Source organism: Lithobates pipiens, unplaced genomic scaffold (assembly GCF_037356315.1).
Source record: "Lithobates pipiens isolate NorthernLeopardFrog02 unplaced genomic scaffold, aLitPip1_a1.2 Scaffold_23, whole genome shotgun sequence".
NCBI classification, from domain to species: domain Eukaryota; kingdom Metazoa; phylum Chordata; class Amphibia; order Anura; family Ranidae; genus Lithobates; species Lithobates pipiens.
The window spans coordinates 280,095,214-280,117,810 of NW_027507785.1; the positions used below are offsets into that span (position 1 = coordinate 280,095,214).

Sequence of the window (22,597 nt, forward strand, 5' to 3'; positions counted from 1 at the left end):
CAGATGCCAGCAACAGGGGTTGGGGCGCCCACAGTCTGGCGGAAGTGGCTCAGGGCACCTGGATTCTCCCCTCCAGGGGGACGGTGTCGAACATCCTGGAGTTAAGGGCAGCCTTTCAAGCTCTGCTAGCCTTTCGGCATCTGATTTCAGGAGCCTCGGTCTCACTCAGGCTAGACAATACCACAGCAGTGGCGTACATAAGAAGGCAAGGGGGTACCCGAAGTCTATCCCTTCTCCAGGAGGTGGAACCGATCATGACCTGGGCTCAGAGGAACCTGAAGGATCTGACAGCATCCTATGTCCCAGGGATTCAGAACGTTCAGGCAGACTTTCTTTCCCGGATACTTCTGGACAACAACGAGTGGTTTCTCCACGAGGAAGTGTTCAACTGGATCCTGACAATGGGGCTCTCCCCAGAAGTCGACCTGTTTGCCTCCCCTTGCAACAAAAAACTGGAGAGGTACTATTCAAGGTACAGGGATCCTCAAGCCTACGGGGTGGATGCCTTGACAGAGAAATGGTGGTTCCACAAGGCCTATGCCTTTCCCCCAACTCCTATTATTCATCAGTTCCTGAGGAGACTCAGGTCAGAGACAGCAGAAGTGATAGCCATAATCCCTTATTGGCCCAACAGACCCTGGTTTCCGCTTCTGATGCTCCTCAGTGTCAGGGATCCAATACCTTTACCATCCAGGCCAGACCTTCTGTCTCAAGGGTCGAGATTACATCCTTGCCCGGATCACCTGCGCCTAAAGGCTTGGTTTTTGAAAGGGGACGGTTGAAGGCTTTAGGCTGTCCTGAAGAAGTCATTCCCACTCTTCTTAGTGCTCGAAGAAGCAGTACTAACCGGGTATATGAGAGAATTTGGGCGAAGTTTGCAGATCACTTGTCTTCAAGGTCCAGTTCCTGTAATACCCTGACAGTCCGGGACGTTTTAAGCTTTTTGCAATCAGGATTGGATATCTCCCTTTCGGTTAGTTCTCTCCGGGTCCAGGTTTCAGCAATTTCAGCTTTTTCTGGAGTCGCATGGGCCAATCATCCCTTGGTCCAACAATTCTTCAGAGGAGCAGTCAGGCTTAGGCCACAAAGGAAGCCTAGATTCCCCAAATGGGACCTTCCATTGGTTCTAGATTTCTTCTCTCAACTTGACAAAACGCTCTCAATCAGAGAATTAACCCTTAAAACCTCTTTTCTGGTAGCCATAACTTCAGCGAAGAGAATCTCCGAAATTCAGTCTCTAGGTGCAAAGGAACCTTTTCTCACCTTTTTTCCAGATAGGGTAGTCCTAATTCCGATGTTGGGGACAAATCCCAAGGTGACCTCTGTTTTCCATGAAAACCAGGAAATCACTATTCCTACCTTCAATTCTGCTGGAAGTCAGGATCCACATCCACTCGATTTGGGAGTTACTCTAAAACAATATCTGGATATTACAGCTTCTTTTCGTCAATCTGACTTCCTCTTCGTGCTATTTAATGGGAAAAGTAGAGGCGCCAAGGCCTCCGTTAGATCCATCGCTGCTTGGGTGGTCCAGGCAATTCAATGGGCTTATAGAGAGAAGGGCTTGGCTCCTCCTGAGGCGGTTACAGCTCACTCTACCAGAAGTCTCTCAACCTCATGGGCGGCTTCGCGCCACGTTGCACCTGATGTAATCTGCAGAGCGGCCTCCTGGTCTTCTATTCATACTTTCATGTCTCACTATTGTGTTGAACCAGCATCTTTATCCTCTGTTGATTTTGGTTTGAAAGTCCTGTCGGCCGACAGTGTTAGATAAATCTTTTGTTCAGCATTTTGCCCACCCGGGTGTGTTTGGCGAGTTATTTCCCACACGTTGCTGCCATGGAGTCTGTCAGGAAAATGGAAAATTCCTATCAAAATACTTACCGTAATTTTCCTTTCCTGATGGACTCCATGGCAGCAGGAGTTCCCTCCCAAATGGCTGGAGTAGGCTAGTTACCGAACACGGCCAGGGGCAGGGAGCAAAGATTTATGGGAGTAGTGTCCTATGGGTAGTGGAGGCGGGACTTAACCCACACGTTGCTGCCATGGAGTCCATCAGGAAAGGAAAATTACGGTAAGTATTTTGATAGGAATTTTCCATTTTTCCTTTTTGTTTCCGTGATAAAATTTAGCAAATTATTAATTTTTCTTCATAAATTTTGGCCACGATTTATACTGCTACATATCCTTGGTAGAAATAACCCAAATTAGTGGATATTATTTGGTCTTTTGTGAAAGTTATAGAGTCCACAAGCTGTGGTGCCAATCATAAAAAAATGATCACATCTGATGTACTGGCAGCCTATCTCATTTCTTGAGACCCGAACAAGCCAGGAAAGTACAAATACCCCCCATATGACCCCTTATTTTGAAAGTAGCCATTCCAATGTATTTAGTAAGGGGCATGGTGAGGTTTTTGATGTTGTCATTTTTTCCCACAATTCTTTGCAAAATGAAGATTTTTTTTTTTTTTCCCCACAAAATTGTCATTGTAATAGGTTATTTCTCTCACATGGATTGTGTATACCACAAATAATGCCCCAAATACTCCTCCTCCTGAGTATAACGATACCACATGTGTGGGACTTTTCCACAGTCTGCCCACATAGAGAGGCCCAAAATTCAGGGAGCACCATCATGTGTTCTAGGAGCATAAATTACACATCTAACTTCTTGACTACCTATTACACTTTTGAAGGCCCTTGAGCACCTAGACAATGACATGTTAAACTCACGTGGCACTGATGGCACATGACACTGATGACAGATGGCACTAATACGTGGCACTGATGAGATGTGGCACTGATACGTGGCATGTGACACTGATGACTGATGGCACTTATACATGGCACTGACGACACATATCACTGATTACAAATGGCACAGTGGTAGTGGGGGCAGGCTGCAGTGAGGATAGGTGGCAGTGGGGCCAGATGGCACTTTATTTTTTACTAACCGCTGCAGCAGTTCATCTCTCCCTCCTCACACGCTGCCTCTGTGTGAGGAGGGAGAGCCAGTGTCTTGTCGGATAGTGTCCCCCGTCGCATAGTGTCCGCTGTGTACTGCGCATGCGCAGTACACAGGACAAGCAGATTCCGAAAATAGCCGAAGATGAACGGCGCCTGCGCTGTGAGTCCAGGTTCTAGCCCCACCATCCAAGTGGACATTGAGTTAGAATAAAAAGAGCCGAGCGAAGCGAGCTGAGCGAAGCGTGCCCGCTATTTGCAGCCCTATGTCCACTTGGATGGTGGGGCTTGCACCTCTCCTCACGACGCAGGCACCATTCATCTTCGGAGATTTTCCCGAATCTCCTCCTTCTCTGTACTGCGCAAGTGCTGTGTCTGCGCAGTACGGGGGGCGGACACTATCCGATGGGGGGACTGTATATGTCACAACACCGGTGATGAGAGATGATCTCATATGTTTACATATGAGATCATCTCTCATTGGACATGCCGATCGCGCTGTAAACGGCCGCTGTGATTGGCCGTTTACAGCGATCTATGACTGGCTGTGTCCAAGGTACACAGCCACCACAGAACTTCTCCGATTCACGCTCTCGGGGGAGAGCACGCATTGCGGAAGTAAATAGGAGGACGTCCAGGGATGGCCTCCCGGCAATTGGCGTCCGCGCTGCAGCCGTCTTTCGGCTATAGCACGGACGCCTAGTGGTTAAACAAGTATGATTTAATTTGTACTTCTGTCTCGGTCTGATTCATGGTTTCTGACCCCCGCCACCCCTGTGTCACTGAATTTGATTGACAGCAGCAGGAGCCAATGAGAACCCGAGACAAGGGCTGGAGCTGCTGGGCTCGTGCTCGTCGCTGGAACGATCGTGTTCAGGTAAGATAATGGGGGGATCTGAGGGGCAGCTGTAGTGCAGAAGGTTTTTCACCTTAATTCATCTAATGATTGCTGTATAAATGTCACTGGTCCCAAAAATGTGTCAGAAATGTCTGATCTGTCCGCCGCAATGTTGCAGTCCTGATAAAAATCGCAGATCACCGCCATTACTAGTAAAAAAATAGAAGTGCCATAAATCTATCCCCTACTTTTGTAGACACAATAACTTTTGCGCAAACTAATCAATATTGATTGGTTTGCGCAATTGGGATTTTATTTATTTTTTCTTACCAAAAAATATGTAGAATACATATTGGCCTAAACCAAGGAAGAAGTGTGTGTGTGTGTGTGTGTGTGTGTGTGTGTGTTTTTTGCTTTTTGGATGTTTATTATAGCATAAAAAGTTTTTATATACACACAAAAACCACAGAGGTGATCAAATACCACCAATAAAAAGCTCTATTTGTGAGGGGGAAAAAAAGGCACATCAATTTTGTTTGGGTACAAAGTCGCACACCCGCGCAATTGTCAGTTAAATCGACGCAGTGCCGTATCGCAAAAAAATTGGCCTGGTCAGGAAGAGGGTAAATCCTTCCGGGGTGGACGTGGTTAAAGTGTATTTCCAGCCCAAACTATTTTTTCGTTTTACGAAGAGCTATAAAAGATTAGGCTACATTGGCACGGGTGGCTAGCACTGGTGCAAATGACAGCGGCAGGAATCTGCTGATTCCTGCTGTTCTTTCAGTCACCTGTGAGTCGCTAGCTCTGAATCTTGAGTGCTGCTGTAATCTTTATGCAGGCCATACATGGTCGAATTTCAAACAAATTTTCTTTTCAAAATCAGAAAATTCGTTTTTTTCGTGATCCGATGATGCCACCATTGATTTTCGAAATTCGGCTGACCAAGCCTTCAATTTCACCTCCATGTTGCTACAGAAAATAATTTTCGTGGCCGGGAATCTTCTTTTCTCTCCGTAAATGTTCTTTTCTTATTACATTTCTCGCACGATTCTCCCATCATTGATTAGAAAATCGTTTGTTCGTTTTTCAAAAAATTTCCATCATGTCCGATTCCTCAAATTTTGATTTCCACACGAAAATCGGCTGTTGCTACAGCCCCACTAATGGTGCGAAATTCATACGAAAATTCTTAGATACGATTTTAGAAAGAAAATTCTTTCAAAATTCGAACCGTGTATGGCCGGCATTAGTGACATGTCAACTGTGGCCACAGCTATCCGTGGCTGTTCGCCCAGCCAGCTATTACCTGTGGATGATGTTATGTCCTCACAGGTGGCTAAAACAGCTACAGGAATTGCCAGATTTTCCGCTACTGTCATTCACGTGCAATTTTTGCCCATGCTAATGTAGCCTTAGAACCCTTGTCTGGCATCTACTGCTATCCAGGGCTCCATTAGAGGGGTTACCCTCCCTTACTCCTGTGTTGATAACGGGTACCCGTACTCCAATTAGTGAAAGTGAGGAAAAATCTTCAACAGCAACAAAACTGAAATAAAAACGTTGTTCTCTTTTGCAGATGATCCCTCATTTTCTGTCTGACTATATCTATTCTTTCTGGAGACAGATCTGACTTTGTTTAGTGCTCAGTTTGCCTGGCTATGGGCAGGATTGTGTATTACGTGTTATGCAGCATTCACAGTACAGACTATCAAGACCAGATAAGAGTGTAAAAATAAAGTTTCAGGAAACGGCCCGGGTTCCATTTCATCTGCAGTTCAGAGCTGAGTTTCATTTCTGTCACATGAGGTGTTACCAGCTGATGATAGTTGTATATGTGACACCATGTCATCAGTCGTGCAGAACGTTTGTGCTGCAGCTGCTGGAAAAATAGACGTCTGTACATGTAGGCCGAGAGAGCAGAGCCGGTATGTTATTGCTGTGAGTTTTAACATTTTTGTATTTTTTTTTTTTTTTTAAGAATAGTATTTAGCAATGGCACTGGTATCTGTTGGGTAAATAATGTATTTTATCTTTACGTATTATTATTATTTTTACACCAATAATGTTTTTGTATTAGTGTGCAGTAAGAGAATACAATATACATAATGCGAATCTATTCCGTTTGCTCGCCTACTACTGTGTGTGTGTGTGTGTGTGTGTGTGTGTGTGTGTGTATATATAATGTGTGTATGTATGTATGTATGTGTATGTGTGTGTGTGTGTGTGTGTGTATATATATATATATATATATATATATATATATATATATATATATATAATTTTATCTATTGTATTTAGTGGGCTATATACTAGAATTGGTGGCACCCCCTCATTACCCCTCGGGTTTTATTTGAAGTCTGATGATTTGTCTGAATTGGAGGCCGTGGTCGTGTGGGTGAAACAAGTGTGTGTATTTGTAACAACCGTTTAAAGGGTTTGTAAACCCTCGTGCATCCTATGCACTAAGCACCCCTGTCCCCGTGAGCTCGCGCAGCAAAGAAAACGCGTGCGGAAGTCGTGCCCGCATATGTAAACGGTGTTCAAATCACACAGGTGAGATATCACCACCATCGTCAGAGTGAGAGCAATAATTCTAGCACTAAACCGCCTCTGTAACTCTAACCTGGTAACCGTAAAAAAAAAAAAAATGAAAGCGTCACCTATGGAGATTTTTTTGGTACTGTAGTTTTTCACCATTCCACGAGTGCGTGCAATTATAAAGTGTGACGTGTTTGGTATCTATTTACTCGCCGTAACATCATCTTTCACATTATACAAAAAAAATGGGCTAACTTTACTTTTTTTTTTTTATTTTTTTTTTTATTTAATGTGTCCCTTTTCCCAAAAAGTTGCGTTAAAACAACACTGCACAAATACCGTGTGACATAAAATATTGCAACAATCGCCATTTTATTCTCTAGATTCTCTGCTAAATTTTATATATATATATATATATATTGTTATAGTTTTGGGGCTCTAAGTACTTTTCTAGCAAAAAAATACAGATTTTAACTTGTAAGCACCAAATGTCAGAAATAGGCTTCGTCATGAAAGGGATAATATGTAGCCAGCGCCTCAATTTATGACTTTTATGATTTGTTTTTTGGCAGAAGCTAAAAAATTTAAGGCAGCGGTCAATCACTTTATTATTTTGCACAGAGGTGGCGCTGTTTCATTAAAAACTTTTATAGTCTTTTTTTTTTTTTTTTTTTTTTTTTTTTTCCCTGTACATCGTGGTTGTAAGAAACAAATTTGCTCCATGTCTGGCCAGCCTTCGTTTTGCCTCTAATTACACTTTGAGGGGAATTCCCCTTTTGGACGGTTGTCAGGGGTCTTCATTGCAGTGGATTACAGTGAGCAATACAATCTTGACATAGGTTTTAATAGCTCACCCCTCTATCCAAAACTAGATTTCTTATCCTTTATCTTGCACCTCTTGCCCCTTTGGCCCCTTTCATACGGGCTTTTTGATCAGGTCCTTGAGCACTCCCCTATGGATCGGTGGATGTCAGCAGTGACGTGTCCACTGCTATCAGATCCAATTCTGCCTGCAAAATCCAAAACGGATGTTGGTCCTATTTTCCGTGCGTCTGGTGGATCTGATCAAATGTAAATGGACTGGCGGTCCGTTTTCACCCGATTTCCTCATAGAGGAGAGCAGGACTTTGTCCATCTCCATTCTGCACAGTGAATGGAGATGGACCTGTCATCTGCCAGCTCAGCGGAGCCCGCCAAATGGAGGTGCCCGTGTGAAAGGGGCCTTACAAAGTCTTGTATTCACCTGTGCATGCTTTTCCTAGATCCACTATCTGCGAATAACAACAAGGAGTTGCACAACCACTGCTGCAAACTCTTGACCAGACTACGTTTTTATGTGCATGCCTTAAAAAATCCCATTCATTCCTATAAAGAGAGACTGTCTATCACCAGACTATGGAGAAGTGGTGTAACCTAATCAATAACCATATGGAATTCTAGTTATCCTTCAGTTGTTTTTTAAAGTGCTATGTAACATGCTATGGTTAAATTGGATTAAAAATGGTTACATTTTGTTTAAATTGAATGTTAATAAAAAAAAAAATAAGTTGAGATGGGTAACGTAATAATTTAAACGTTCATCATTCACAGACAGGTCGGCTGGTACGCTGTGTCCAGCAGGGATTTGAAGCTGCTGCTGTGACTTGAGGAACTCTTCTTCAATGGTCTGAAGATCATCTTGGAATGATGGATGATGTCACCAAAGCAGCCAACCATGAGTCTAGGAAGCCACTGGCACGTGCTGGCCGTGGGGATGGCAGAGGCACGCGAGTGGTAAATAACCAAAAGCACAAACATAGAGGGAATGGTAAGCTGGGTCGGGATGGCGACCTCAGCTCTCCAATCATTGTTAAGATGGGGAAACCGACAGAATCGTGTGACGCGTCCACCACAGACTCCAGAGTCTGCAAAGAAAACTCTGTTAATTGCACTAGTGGCTCGACAAATGAAGGGCAGGGCCATCAGCACTCGTGTAATGCAAGATCTAAAAGGTCATCTTCGCCACAAGCTGGGAACTCCAGTCAGCCAAGAACCACTGGGTCAGAGCATGGTGGCCCACAATCCAAAGAGGCTGGAGAGGCCCCTGAAAGTAAAAATCTAATTTCCCAAAATCAGGTTTCCCTAGAAAGCTGTCTGGAGACCAAGAAAGACATTGTACCTTCAGATCATCAAACAGAGCCAATTTCAGATCAAGAGACCACTCCTCTGACATCATCTCCACCATGTGAGTACACAGCAGAATTTTGTTGTCACAATTATATTTTATCCTGGTTCATAATTCAAAGAATGAAACCTCTGCGCCTTTAATTTAAAAGTGAAACCTACACACCCATTAAAATATAAAAACACAAGACTTTAGCGCAGTCACTTAAAGCGGTGCTTCTACTGTATGTCACTCTAAGACCCCTTTCAAACTGAGGCGTCTTTCAGGCGCTAAAGGGCTAAAAAATAGTGCCTGAAAAACGCCTCCCCTGCAGCCCCAGTGTGAAAGTCTGAGGGCTTTCACACTGGGGCGGTGCGCTTGTAGGACATTAAAAATGTCCTGCAAGCAGCATGTTTGGATCGGTGGTGGAGCAGTGTATACACCATTCCTCCACCACCTTTGCCCATTAAAATGAATGGGCACTGCTGCTGAAGAGCCTGCAAAGCTCCCCGCTAGTGGCCAAAAAGCACCTCTAACGCGGCTCAATGTGAAAGGGCTCTAACAGAAAGTGTAGTGTTATTTATTAAAAGTGAGATTAGTGATAAATAGTGAATCCCCACAGGGATCTCCAAACTATGACCCTCCGTCTGTTGCGGAACTACATGTCCCATGAAGCATTGTAAAACTCTGACATTCACAGACATGACTAGGCATGATGTCAATTGTAGTTCCTGAACAACTGGAGGGCCACCATTTGGAGACCCCTGCGGGCCTAAAACAATGTATATAGTGAATCAATTCTACAATCTGTGATTATTTGTAACAAAAACACACTAGAGTCCCTACTGCTGCTGACACTACTTGTGTGCCCAAATGTACTGAATGTATAAATAAACCCTCTAATAGTGTCGTGCAGTACAAGAATAATGTTACATTTTCTGATAGTCATATAATAATGCAGCATATACCACAAAATATAAATGAAATAAACAATTAAAGTCCCAAATATAGCCATATGATAGCAATTCTATGTTATTGTTCTTATATTCATACAATAATAAAGATGCCAAAAAATGTCAATTCCTTGGTGCGTTTTATATTCCTTCACTTAGATTCATATCACCACGTGCGTTTATCCCATCACCAGTTTCCATATGCTCTCACCTTTTTTGACCTAATATTAGATCTCATGTGCCTACCCCTTAAAGTGAGGTCTCCTTTATCACGGTTGCTCTTGATCCACCTCCATTCTCCGCAACCCCGGCCAGCCAGGCCTTCTCTTTCAACATCAGTACCTGAGCTCACAAATGCACTTCTGGAAGAATGGTCAAACATTCCCATAGACACACTCCTAAACCTTGTGAACAGCCTTCCCAGAAGAGTTGAAGCTGTTATAGCTGCAAAGGGAGGGCCAACTCAATATTGAACCCTACGGACTAAGACTGGGATGCCAATAAATTTTACGTGAGTGCGAAGGCAGGTGTCCCAATAATTTTGGTAATATAGTGTATGTTAAAACGTTTTTGTGTAGTAAATAGAAGTTATGAAAGAGATAAGAGATTCTTATTTATTGATGAATGTGGCGCCATCTAGGTGGGTGGCTGTTAGTTTTAAGATCCATCTCTAAAAGCCCCCCTGTCATGTATTTGTTTGTCTTCTTTAATTCTGTTCTTCTGGTTTTTTTTTTTGTTTTTTTTTCCTTTGTTCAGGTAAAGCTGCAGAGAATAGTCCCGATGCAGAGCCTGTTCAAGCAGACGCAATACCCACAGATGAGTCTATGTTAGCGGACCAAGAACTGGGCTTGAAACAAGCAGAGGAGAGGTTGGAGAGGGACTATATTCATCGCCTAGAGAAGGTATTGTGTTCCTTGGACACAGTGTGCTTCTATACAACGCAGCGAATGTTTCCTGCCGAAAGTGTAGGCCAAGGGATGAACAAGAGACATGTAATGGATATCACCATCCACACTAAACAACATGCATAGAAGAATCCTCACTTTTGACAATCGTATTTAAGCAGCTGCAACACCTGCAGCTTCTTGTATACCCCAATAGTGACTACGTCTGGTAGGATGCAGTCACCGTTTGGCCATCAGGACCACCCATGGTTCAAAGCTTTGGCCAATTCAGCAGGAATCATCCAAAATTCAAGCCATGTATTGCCAGCTTAACCTTTACATTTATGGTGTGTCTAAACCCAAAGAACAAAAATGCATATTGGCCATGTGATTAGCATTTCTGCCTTGTAGTATCCGGGTTATCAGTTCATATCCCATCCATGACACAACCTACATGGGGATTTCATGCTCTACCTGTACGTGAGGGTTTGCTGTGGGTACTCTGAACTCTTCCCACACGCCAAAGACCTGCTGGTTGGCTCCTGTCTAAATTGTTCCGTGTGTGTGTGTGTGCGTGTGTGTGTGTTAGGGACTGATTATTCAACGGCTGTGAATGTGCAATATATTAGACATGTGCAATTCGTTTAGTTCCGAATTAGTTTTTTTTTACCGAATTTAGACAAATTAGTTCATTTGGAAATATGTTTTTTTGAATTTCCAATTTTTTCCAAATTTATTGTAAATTCAAACTCGTAAATTTGAAATTCGGAAATCCAAAAATAAGAATGAAAATCCAAAAATAGGAACAAATCCTAAAATAAGAACGAAAATCTCAAAATTCAAAACCCTGAAAATTTAGAAAATCTGAAATAACTAATAAGAACTTGACTATTACTAACTATTAAATTGTAGGTTCAAATTTGGCTGCTAGTGAACATAATGAATTCAAATTTATCCGAAGTTACGAATTATCCATAATAACAAATGCCATATCTAAACGAATGGAACCTAACAAATTAATAATAATAAAAAGGCATTTATTATTATTTCGTTCCATTTGTTTAGATGCGGCATTCTTTATTTCGGATAGTTCATATCTTAACCACTTAGGACCGAGCCTCTTTCTGAGATTTGGTGTTTACACATTAAAAACAGTTTTTTTTTGCTAGAAATTTGCTAGAATTTGCTAGAATTACTCGGAACCCCAAACATATTATTTATATACTTTCTGTCACACCGTATTTGCACAGCGGTCTTACAAGCATACTTTTTATTTATTTTTATTTTTTTTTGGAAATAATACTTTTTTGAATAAAAAAAATAAGACAACAGTAAAGTTAGACAAATTTTTTTATTTATTTTTTTATTGTAGAAGATAATGTTACATGGAGTAAATTGATACCTAACATGTCTCGTTTCAAAATCGCACCCGCTCGTGGAATGGCGACAAATTTTTACCCTTAAAAATCTCCATAGGCATTGTTTAAAAATTCTACAGGTTGCATGTTTTGTGCTACAGAGGAGGTCTAGGGCTAGAATTATTGCTCTAACAATCACGGCAATACCTCACGTGTGGTTTGAACACCGTTTTCATGTGCAGGCACTGCTCATGTATGCGTTCGCTTCTGCCCCTGAGCTTGGCGGGACAGGGTGCGTTTTTGAAAATTGTTTCCTTTTTATTTTTTTATTTTTTTTACACTGTTCTTCTAAAAAAAAAAATAATAATAATTTGTGTCACTTTTATTCTTATTACAAGGAATGTAAGTATCCCTTGTAATAGGAAAAAAGCATTACATGACCTTTTAAATATGAGCCCTGGGGTCAAAAAGACCTCAGATCTCATAGTCACACTAAAATGCAATTTAAAAAAAAAAAAAATGTTTATTCCATTTGAAAAATTTTTTTTTTATAAAAATGTATTTTTTAAGAGCTAGAACCACCTCGGGAGGGAGTCTATTCCACATTTTCACAGCTCTTACTGTGAAGAAACCTTTCCGTATTTGGAGATGAAATCACTTTTTCTCTAGACGTAGAGAGTGCCCCCCTTAGCCCCCCTTAGCCCCACTGTTGACTGTAAAGTGAATAACTCAACGCCAAGTTCATGATATGGACCCCTTATATATTTATATATGGTGATCATATCCCCCGTTAATCTTCTCCTCTTTAGAGGAACTGAATTTATTCTCTTTTCTTTCCTCATAGCTGAGCTCCTCCATGCCTCTTATCAGTTTGGTTGCCCTTCTCTGCACTTTCTCCAGTTCCCCGATATCCTTTTTGAGAACTGGTGCCCAAAACCGAACTACATATTCCAAATGAGTTCTTACTAATTATTTGAACGGGGGCAAAATGATCCCTCTCTCACCTCTCTCTCACCTCTCTCTCACCTCTCTCTCACCTCTCTCTCACCTCTCTAGTAGCTAGTAATCGGAGTGATTTTACATCTCAATCAGTACAAGATTGTACACCTTTTTTTCAAATGTCTTTTAGTGTTGGAAGCAAGGTGTGTAAATAACTCCACCTACTCATTGTAATATGACATGGGATGTGGATTGAAGCTGCTATTTATGAGCCCCCACCCCGCCTAATCCCAACAAGACTGTACTTGCTCTAAGGGAACGTATAACTTTTAAAAAAAAAAAATTCTTACATGCACGTTAAATAGATCAGCATACCGCAAACACTCTTCAATTTTGGTAATATTTGAAAATCCTTTTTCTATAATTGTATATTTATATGTAGACAGCCATATTTGCTCAGTCTATACATGAACTTTACTCCTATATTTGCAGTGCTAAATAAAGGTTTTGCTTCACTGCTACTTCTGATTAATGTGGAACTTTAGTCATAAAATTAACTGCTTCAGCCTCTGAAGATTTGGCTGCTGAATGACGAGGCCATTTTTTTTGCAATTCGGCACTGCATCAAGTTAACTGACACAGTCGTGCAGTGCTGCAGCCAAACAAAATTGACGTCCTTTTTTTCTCCATCCAGCTTTCTTTTGGTAATTGATCATCTCAGTAGTTTTTTTATTTTTTTGCGCTATAAACAAAATAGCGACGATTTTGAAAAAAAAAACCACAATATTTTGTACTTTTTGCTATAATAAATATCCCCCCTTGCTTAATTTATTTATTTTATTTTTTTAAATATTTTTTTTATTTTTTTCCCTGTTTAGACCAATATGTATTCTTCTACATATTTTTGGTAATAAACATCACAATAAGCGTATATTGATTGGTTTGCGTAAAAGTTATAGCATCTACAAAATAGGGTATAGATTTATAGCATTATTATTATTATTATTATTATTATTTTTTACTAGCAATGGCAGTGATCTGCGTGTGTTTTTATTTTATTTTTTTTATGAAATCGGGATTGCGACATTATTATGGCAGACACATCGGACACTTTTGATACATTTTTGAGACCATTGGCATTTCTACAGTGATCGGTGCTATAAAAATGCATTGATTACTGTAAAAATGTCAGACAGGGAAGGGGTTAACACTAGGAGGCGATCAAGAAGTTAACCGTGTTCCCTCTTTGTGTTCTAACTGAAGTGGGCATGGGACTTGCTAGGGGAGATGACAGATCGCTGGTCATACTTTGTATGAACACACGATCAGTCTCTTCTACCCTCAGAAAACCGGGATCTGTGTGTTTACACACACAGAGATCCTAGTTCTCTATGTGTCACGAGCGATCGCGGGAGCCCGGCGGTCATCGCGCCCACTGGCTCCTAGTGGCCACAGGGCGAAGCAACGTAACACAACGTTGTTTCGCCCAGCCATGCCAGTAAAACTGCGGCGGCCGGTCGACAAGTGGTTAAAGGAGAAGGTTTTTTTGGCTACTTCTATGGATTACAGGAGTGCAGTTTGTTTTGCACTCCTTTAATTCGTTTTCAGCCAACAGTGGGCTAAAGCAGCTGCTAGCGATTAATTGCATATAAGATCCAGCAGGCTGTTTGTATTTAATAAAAATGTCTGGTTATCTGTGTGCTACTGTGCAGTGATAATGATCCTATAATCAGCCAGCACAATTTGTTGATGAGCATTAATCCTAGATAAAAGTCCACATGCGGCGCTGATCTAAATTTTCCTATCAGAAGAGGGAAAGATGGAATCCCTTCACCAAGTTCAGTGTGTAAAGAGAGGGCGCACCCAACTACGTGCCAATCCAATCTCCTTAGCACAAATCCGTAGAAAGCAGGCATGTATTAATCTCTCCAGGCTCCACTCTCCACTCTCTGGTCTTCATATCATCATATCATTATAAGATATGGTTCAGTCACATGGCAGAACTTGCATCTGACACCGCTCACGTACTCCCAAATGGCCAGGACATCCAGCAATCGAAAGGTTTTCCCCCAATCATGAGGATAACATCATCAATGGAGGAATAAAGCAGCATATAGTGAAGCCTGTACAGTACATTTAAAAAGATGCACAACAAGCTACAGGAAAACAAACATCCAGATAAAAATGAACATCAAAATAAAAAACATAAACAGCCGCGGCTCTCGGCATGCATGTACCTCTGCCCGCCTAATCGATCATCTTGGTACATTCAGCCTGCCCATACATAGTTCAGATCTCTATGGCCAGCCTTAGGCAGGCCATACACGATAAATTTTATTTGATTCAAGCAACGGATTGAACAAAATAAAATTAATTGATCCCCCATCCATATGTAGCGCCTGTACTCCTGAGGAGTACCCGCTATTCCTGTAAATTTAGTTTATGCCCAAAACTATAGTTGAGTTTTGGGGTTAATTGTTCTAAATTTTGCTTTGGCATCAGTTTGGCTGGGCTGTATTGAGGTTCTGCCTGGTCCTAGGTAGAGTTTGCACCTGTGAGAGGCATTCGAACGCAGTCTGGTTGGACGCATTGGGTACCAATCCGTAGGCGCGTTGTCTCGCTGTGTATTCCGGGAGAGGGCACTTAAGGTGCTGAAGTCACGTGCTTCTGGGTTTCGGTCCAGAAGTTGCTGACTCTAGTCCTGGTCCTCCTGACCAGCCCCCAGAGGCCCTCATGGCCTGGGGTGCGGGTCCATCAGTTTCCGAGCCTTGGAACTGGCTAGTTTGAGGCGCAGTAACTGGAAGGAGGATTCTAAGGTGTTCCGGTGCCGTCTCGGGTTTGGAGAGGCCCAGCAACTCTACATGCAACCAGGGGAGGATTCTTCAGTAAGAGGGCCACGCACAAGGCTGGCTGCTTGGTAAGAGCCTGGAAGCTGAGCTGCCATGGACATCGATTGAATCCATATTTCTTACGGTATCGCCAGACCGCCTGCAAGATACTGGTACAGTAAGAAAAATTCCTACCTCTATCCTTCCGTTTGCAATTACGTTTTTCAACCAATTCTGAGAGAGAGACTTTGCAAAGCTAGAATCACTTGTTGGCTGCTGGATCCAAGGTCAAAGAATCCAGTTGCGAGTGGCTATTCCCTGGATTATATACAGATAGACTTTTGTTGAAGTTAGCAGTTCCAAGCACCTGAGCTAAACTTTACACTTATACCCTCTATTCTCAACAAAGAGACTGAGTTTGTTCAACCGTTTTATGTAAATAAAAATCCTAAAAAGGAACTCAAGTGTCGGTCTCTACAGTTACTGGGTCATCAACCCTGGGAACCCCTAGACAAGAATAACGAGTGATGAGCTGGTGGAGGTAATTGGTAAGCCCAGAAAAATTCAGCCGCTCCTTCAGGGGTCAGTACTGCACATACATTTGAGATGGATGGAGGAATCCCTCCTGTGGAGCTGTTGTATTCTGACAGATTCACTCCATAGGCACCCCTGGTTATAGCCTGTGCCTCTAATGGAGCACAAATTTTCCAACGGGCTGGTTGTACAGAAGCTGATCGAGAGATCGATCTCTGTACAACCAGCCTGCCCATAGATGGATCCATATACTGTATATACTATTAGAAGAGATGTACTGTATATACTATTATAGGCTATATAATGTATATACTATTAGAGGAGAGATATACTGTATATACTATTAGAGGAGAGATATACTGTATATACTATTAGATGGGATGTACTGTATATACTATTAGAAGGGATGTACTGTATATACTATTATTTGCTATATACTGTATATACTATTAGAGGAAATATACTGTATATACTATTAGAGGAGAGATATACTATTAAAGGGTAAATCTGGTAAATATCATCAGACTCATTAACTTTAACCCCATTTTGTTACTGGCCGATTAATCAATTATGAAAATATTAATCGATTAATTTTATAATCGATTAGTTGTCGGTTAATCGATTAGTTGTTTCAGCCCTAGTTGACACCCAAAAATACAATACAAATACATCACTTCCAATTTTTTTTTATCTGTCGGGCAAGATTTTTCGTACTTTAGTAACCTATTCATTTTCGATATGGAGACTAGCATGCGAAAAAAAAAAAAACGGATGATCATTCGTCTGATAATCTCATCATGTGTACTAAGCTTTAAAGAGGAGGAGTACAGACTCCAGGGTGGCATGTCAACAGGAGGCAGAGAAAACGCAGGACTCGGATCTTGCCAGTGAAGAACTGTCAATAGGGCATGCCAGCAGAAGTCTGACCATTGGCATACAGGCAGGCTATGCTCCCAAGTACAAAGCAAAAAAGTCAACTGACCACGCTGGGATGTGTATGTGTTTTTCATGCACTGGGATGGACAGTATGGGCATAAAATTTATATTCAATACATACATATGTTTTGTTGCTTTAAACATGCTTAAAGCGGGAGTCCACCGGGACTCCGCGTTTTTTTTTTTTTTTTTTTTAAAAGCCAGCAGCTACAAATACTGCAGCTGCTGACTTTTAAATAGTGACACTTACCTGTCCAGCGCGCCCGCGATGTCGGCACCCGAAGCCGATCGCTCGCTCGGCTGCCGGGTCCCGCCGCCATCTTGGGTATGGGAATCAGGAAATGGAGCCTTTCGGCTTCATTTCCCGGTTCCCTACTGCGAATGCGCGAGCCGCGCGGCGCAATCCGGACGGTCCCCGCTGCCTCTGGGAGCTGTGTGTTTCCCAGCAGGCAGCGGGGCACTTGCTGAAGGGGGCGGGCGCTTGCGGAACGGGGGCGTAACCTACGCTCGTTCCGCAGAGAGCTAGCCCGGAAGTGGGTGCAGTTACCTGGATTATCCAGGTAACTGCACCCCCCTCCCCCCTGAAAGGTGCCGATTGTGGCGCCGGAGGGGGGGGGATTCCGATGAGCGGAGGTCCATTTTAGGGTGGACCTCCGCTTTAAAGTGGAACTTCAGTTGTTTTTCCATCTATAAAATCTTCTGCCCTTTTTGTTTTAATTTGGATAGTAAAACTTTTTTTTTCTGCTAGTAAATACCTTATACAGCCCACTTCCTGTTTCTTGTCTGGAAAAAAAGCCTAGGCTTATGACATCATGCGCAGCTCTCTTTCACTCTCTTGATTGCCAGGAAGGGAGGGGGGGGAATGAGTCATAATGAGGGCCAATGAGAGCCGCAGAGCTGGAGGTGTGCCTCTGTGTGTTGGTGTAAATCAGGGATATGCAATTAGCGGACCTCCAGTTGTTGCAGAACTACAATTCTCATGAGGCATAGCAAGACTCCGACAGCCACAAGCATGACAGCTAGAGGCAGAGGCATGATGGGACTTGTAGTTTAGCAACAGCTGAGGTCTGCTAATTGCATATCAATGGTATAAATCCAGGAAGTGAACAGGCAGCAGCTTCAGCTGCCCACAGTTAAAATGGTTGCAGCCAGACTCAGTGGAGGGAGATTTCTGCAACATATAAGCACATAAGTACAGAATCGCAGTGTATATATAAAATAATGTGCATAGTGGTTGGAGGGAAGCTTCAGAATGGTGAAGATGTTTTTATTACAAATTATGTGAGCAGACTGCAGTTCCTCTTTAACGTTCAGAAATATCTGTTGATCTTGTCGGTAATCCAACGAGATTGTAAATGGTCCTCTTTGCCTTTGCACTTACCCAGTTCACGTCTGTGGACTATAGAGCACCCTCCATTTTTTTGGGAACTGGTGAGGGTTCTTTAGCCCCAACACACTGCAATGTATTACATTTTTGTTCTTGGGTTTTGATACACTTTGAGGTTTACATTAAACACACTTCCTGTTCTAGGGTGACAATACTGCTCCTCTATAGATACAGTACACTTTTCCCCCCTAGGATAGGAAGTGTGATAGTAGCAGGATCATCAGCTGAAAATGAAGGCAGAAAACAAGAAAGTGAATGCAGGCAGAGTGTGTTCATCTGAAGCCAGACTTTATTACTAGCATCTTCTTCTGTTTATTACCTGAGTAGTCGTTTTTCATATTCTCTGGTCATGTGATCTCCAGCCGTCAGACTGATGACACACATGAAGGGCAGGTGGGAGGTGCAGACCACAGACTGATCACCCCGTCTGTAAGACAATTAACGTAAAATGCATCTTTTGTGATTGTAATTGTGCAGGATGTTCACCAGCCCCCACCCTCTCGCATTTCTTTTCAGAGATCTCCAGACTTCTCCAACTGCCAGTATCTATGCAAGCTTTGCTCCGTACACATCGAGAACGTACAGGGGGCTCACAAGCACATTAAGGAGAAACGCCACAAAAAGAATATCCTGGTAAAGTTCTCTCCAGTGCTTTTCTGTCTGTATCTGCCAGACGTAGATTTGCGGCTTGTTTGTGTTAGTGAGCTTCAGTATGTGTGTCACTGGTGTCTCTTGTACTGCACAACAGCTGTTCGCCGTGAAGGAATTGGTAAGTAGCCATTGATCTGGTGTGGTTTCTAGAATTGACTCCAATGGTGGTCATAGACCTGAAAGCGTGAAGCTTCATTTAAAACCGATCTGTGAATGTGTGATGGGAAAAAAAGATTATGCTCACAGTGCAAGTATATATATTTTTCCTCCTGGGACTATATATGCTGTTTGTTTGCCATTATGTGTTTTCTGCTTAAATTTTAGCCATCCTTTAAAACTGTTCAGGAATAGTTGAGGCCTGTCTTGTTGTTTAGTTTGTTTGCCCAGGTTATATGTTGCAGTCTTTGGTCCATCAGAAACACAGGGGCCCTTGAATAATCTATTTTAGAGTCCATTTTATTTGGGGAAAGTACCCACCATGTCTATGGCCACCATTATTCCATCTCTGCTATGAACAGTTTTCATCTAATTGTATGATGCTTGTGTTAGTTAAGGTAGGTGTGTGTGTGTGTGTGTGTGTGTGTGTGACAAAAATATATATTATATATAATATATATCTCTCAGGTAGACTAATGCTTTCATAGAAGATGTTGGTCTATTGCACTTATATAGATGTTCACGAGTGGATGAAAACTAAATAATGAAAAATCTAGCATTTTAGCTTCAGAAGTCATTCATGGTCATGAAAAATGGCTGTCGGTTGAGCATAAAATTGAATATAGTAGCAACAAACAGCAAAAAATGATGGACGAAAATTTTTACGGTTGATGTTATTTTTAAAAAATAACCGCATATTGTATTGAATGAATGAATGGTCAGCCTGCATGGATGCTTATACAATCCCAGATTTTTATCTTTCTTGTTTCTGTACTATAGGTATTTTTTATTTTTATTTTTTTGTTTTTTGTTTTTTTTAGTTGCTAAACCTCTTTTTAACTAATTATTTACAATTTCTAGTTCTGTGATAGCATTACCACATGGTAAATGTTTTGTGTTTTGCAACCTTTTCAGTGTCTTCTGTGTTATGTTTGCTGAAAGATAAGTGTTTTGTTGGGCAACAAAGGCAATTGTACTCCACATTTACATACTAATGGTAGGATGGTCCTGTAAATTTAGCTTTTCAATGTACACAGGGAATGTCCATGTGTGCACATACACCCGCACTTGAGCCTGGTACACACGGGCAGAATATCAGCTGTAATGGGCAGTTCAACAGAAACCGTCTGACATTTGTCCTGTGTGTGGACCAGCCTGTCCAACAGAAGCCAGCTTCTGTCGAATGGGCATGCTGGAAAACCTGCATCCGATCGGCATACAAAAGTCCCCCCCATCAGAACACAATAGTTCAGCGGGGAGATTGCTGTAGTAACATAGACAGATAGTTAGTTAGTACAGCAAGCTCCTCCTGAACTCCTTCATTTTTTTGTTTTGTTTTGTTTTTTCATTCAGCCCACTGGGTTGAACGAAGAAAAAACAACTGATAGTGTGCACCTAGTATTATACAGTTGTGTGTCCATCTTCTGTACATCTATAACGATCAACCTTAACAACATCAAGACATAAGCCCCACTAGACCTCTGAAGGTATACTTCGATATCTACAATCAAGCCATCAGTAGCAGATCCTCCAAGTCCTGAAAGTTGAGGTGGGGGTCTAAATGGATCATACTTGTTTTTCCAGTAAATCCCACGGATTATCAGCTGGATTGAGATCTGAAGAATTTGGAGGCCAAGAAGTCAACATCTCAAAACTGTCTGTGTTTTCCTCCAAAACATTTTTTGGATTCATCAGACAAGGCCACCTTCATCTATTGCACTATAGTCCTGTTTTGATGCTCACTTGCCCATTGTATGCTCATAGGCACCCTGACCATTCTGTGTACAACACACTGCGATGTACTGTATGTTCTGACACCTTTCTTTTGGAACCAATATCAACTTTTTTAGCAACATGAGCTACAGTAGCTCTGCTATTGGATCAAATTACACGGGCCAGCCTTTGTTCCCCATGTACATCAATGAGCCTTCGCGGCCCATAACCCTGTCAACTGTTCACTTGTTTTCCTGACCACTGCAGACCAGGAAATTCCCACAAGAGCTGCAGTTTTGGAAATTTTGCCACCCAGTCATCTAACTTTCACAATTTGGCCCTGTGTTCAAATCCTTATTCTTGCCCTTTTTTTAATTAACTGGTTAATTGTAAAAAAAAAAAAAAAAAAAAAGTAAAAAGAGTTTGAAAGTAGATCACTTGACTTTGTGTACTCTGAGTGTGTAAAACCAAAATCTTTAAGTTTTGAATAGAATGAGGGCTAGATACTCCTTCTCTCCCCCCCCCCCCCCTCCGTGCAGTCTTATGGGGTAGATTACATTTACCTCCCCTTTTTTTCCTGGTGACCCCTGTCACCAAGTCTGAAAGTGTTGGAGGGTTATAATTGTACAGTGATCGCCAGAGCAAGAGAGGTGAATCTTCCAATGGGGGCACCTATTGCTGATGACAATAGTCACAGTGGAATTCTCATTACTTTGCAGAGATTTCTGCCCACTAAAGCTGGCCATTTTTTTTGGATCAGCCAGCCAACAAATACTGATTTTCCCCCAATTCACATTCACACATTCAATGTTGATGGGGGGGGGGGGGGAATCCTCCCTGGTGCGCTATGGTATTTTGACAGTGGGACTCCTCTGCTGTCAGAATTTGCTGATCGCCCGAAAATATACCAACCGCTCAGGTTGACAGGAGTGGATCATTAAATCCACTCCTCTCGAACGGGAGCTGCCACAGCAATAGATGGATCACATTTTTACTGGTCCCTGCTGAATTTCAATCCATCTATGGCCAGCTTTACTTGTGAATCTCCAGTACAGGAAGCAAGGACAAATCTTTACAGCTCCCAGACAGAAAAAAAATAAACTGTCTTAACCCTGCCCTACTTTATCCAAATTCCCCCCCCCCAAAAAATATTTTTTTTTCAAGGAAACAACGTCCTGTCTAAGCATATACTTTAATGTATTAGCTTTCATGTTTTTTTTTTTACAATGTGAGCTTCACTTTAGAAGGGCTGATATTCTCTTTGCAAGTTTATTTCCTGCAAAATAGTGTAAAATTTTGCTCTAGCGTTTACCAGTAGCAGTTTGTTCTAGAATTGTACGTTTTAGAATAGAGTTGGTTCTTCTTGTTACCCCTAGTTTATGCTCTGTATGAATTTTGATCTCCAATTTGTGTCAGTTATTTTATTGTGCAATAACTACTTTTTTTTTTTAAAACAAATTTTATGTTTTGCTGTGTAGGAAAAGCAAGAAGAGAATGAACTCCGAGCTCTTCCACCTCCTTCAGCGGCCCAGATAGCTGCCTTGGGAGTCACTTTGGAAAATGCAGCAAAGGAACATGGGATATCTCAGGAGGATTTTCTGTGCAGGCAGGAAATTGTGAACGAGATGGAAAAAATTATCCAGATTAAACTGCCTGGTAGGTTTCTTGTTAAAATGTTATGGGGATTGTGGAAATGGTGCCAGTATTTTTGTATAACAATTCTTGTCTGTTTTAGCTCGAATTAAAGGATGTCCACCTTTATTATGTAGGGAA

The 22,597-nt window shown here is 41.9% G+C and overlaps 1 protein-coding gene across 3 annotated transcripts in view; it reads left to right on the forward strand.

The window, feature by feature from the left end:
• Positions 1–22,597, forward strand: part of TUT4 (terminal uridylyl transferase 4) — a 90,200-nt gene that overhangs the window by 12,906 nt on the left and 54,697 nt on the right. The window contains exons 1-5 of one of the 3 annotated variants that reach the window (XM_077453324.1): positions 5,584–5,729; positions 7,933–8,566; positions 10,195–10,340; positions 18,821–18,937; positions 22,303–22,480. In XM_077453324.1, coding sequence (XP_077309450.1) covers positions 8,026–8,566; positions 10,195–10,340; positions 18,821–18,937; positions 22,303–22,480 — 982 coding nt within the window. In that variant the 5' untranslated portion in view covers positions 5,584–5,729; positions 7,933–8,025. Of the gene's footprint in view, positions 1–5,583; positions 5,743–7,932; positions 8,567–10,194; positions 10,341–18,820; positions 18,938–22,302; positions 22,481–22,597 lie in introns of those variants that run through there. The other 2 variants (XM_077453325.1, XM_077453323.1) reach the window with 2 other exon arrangements.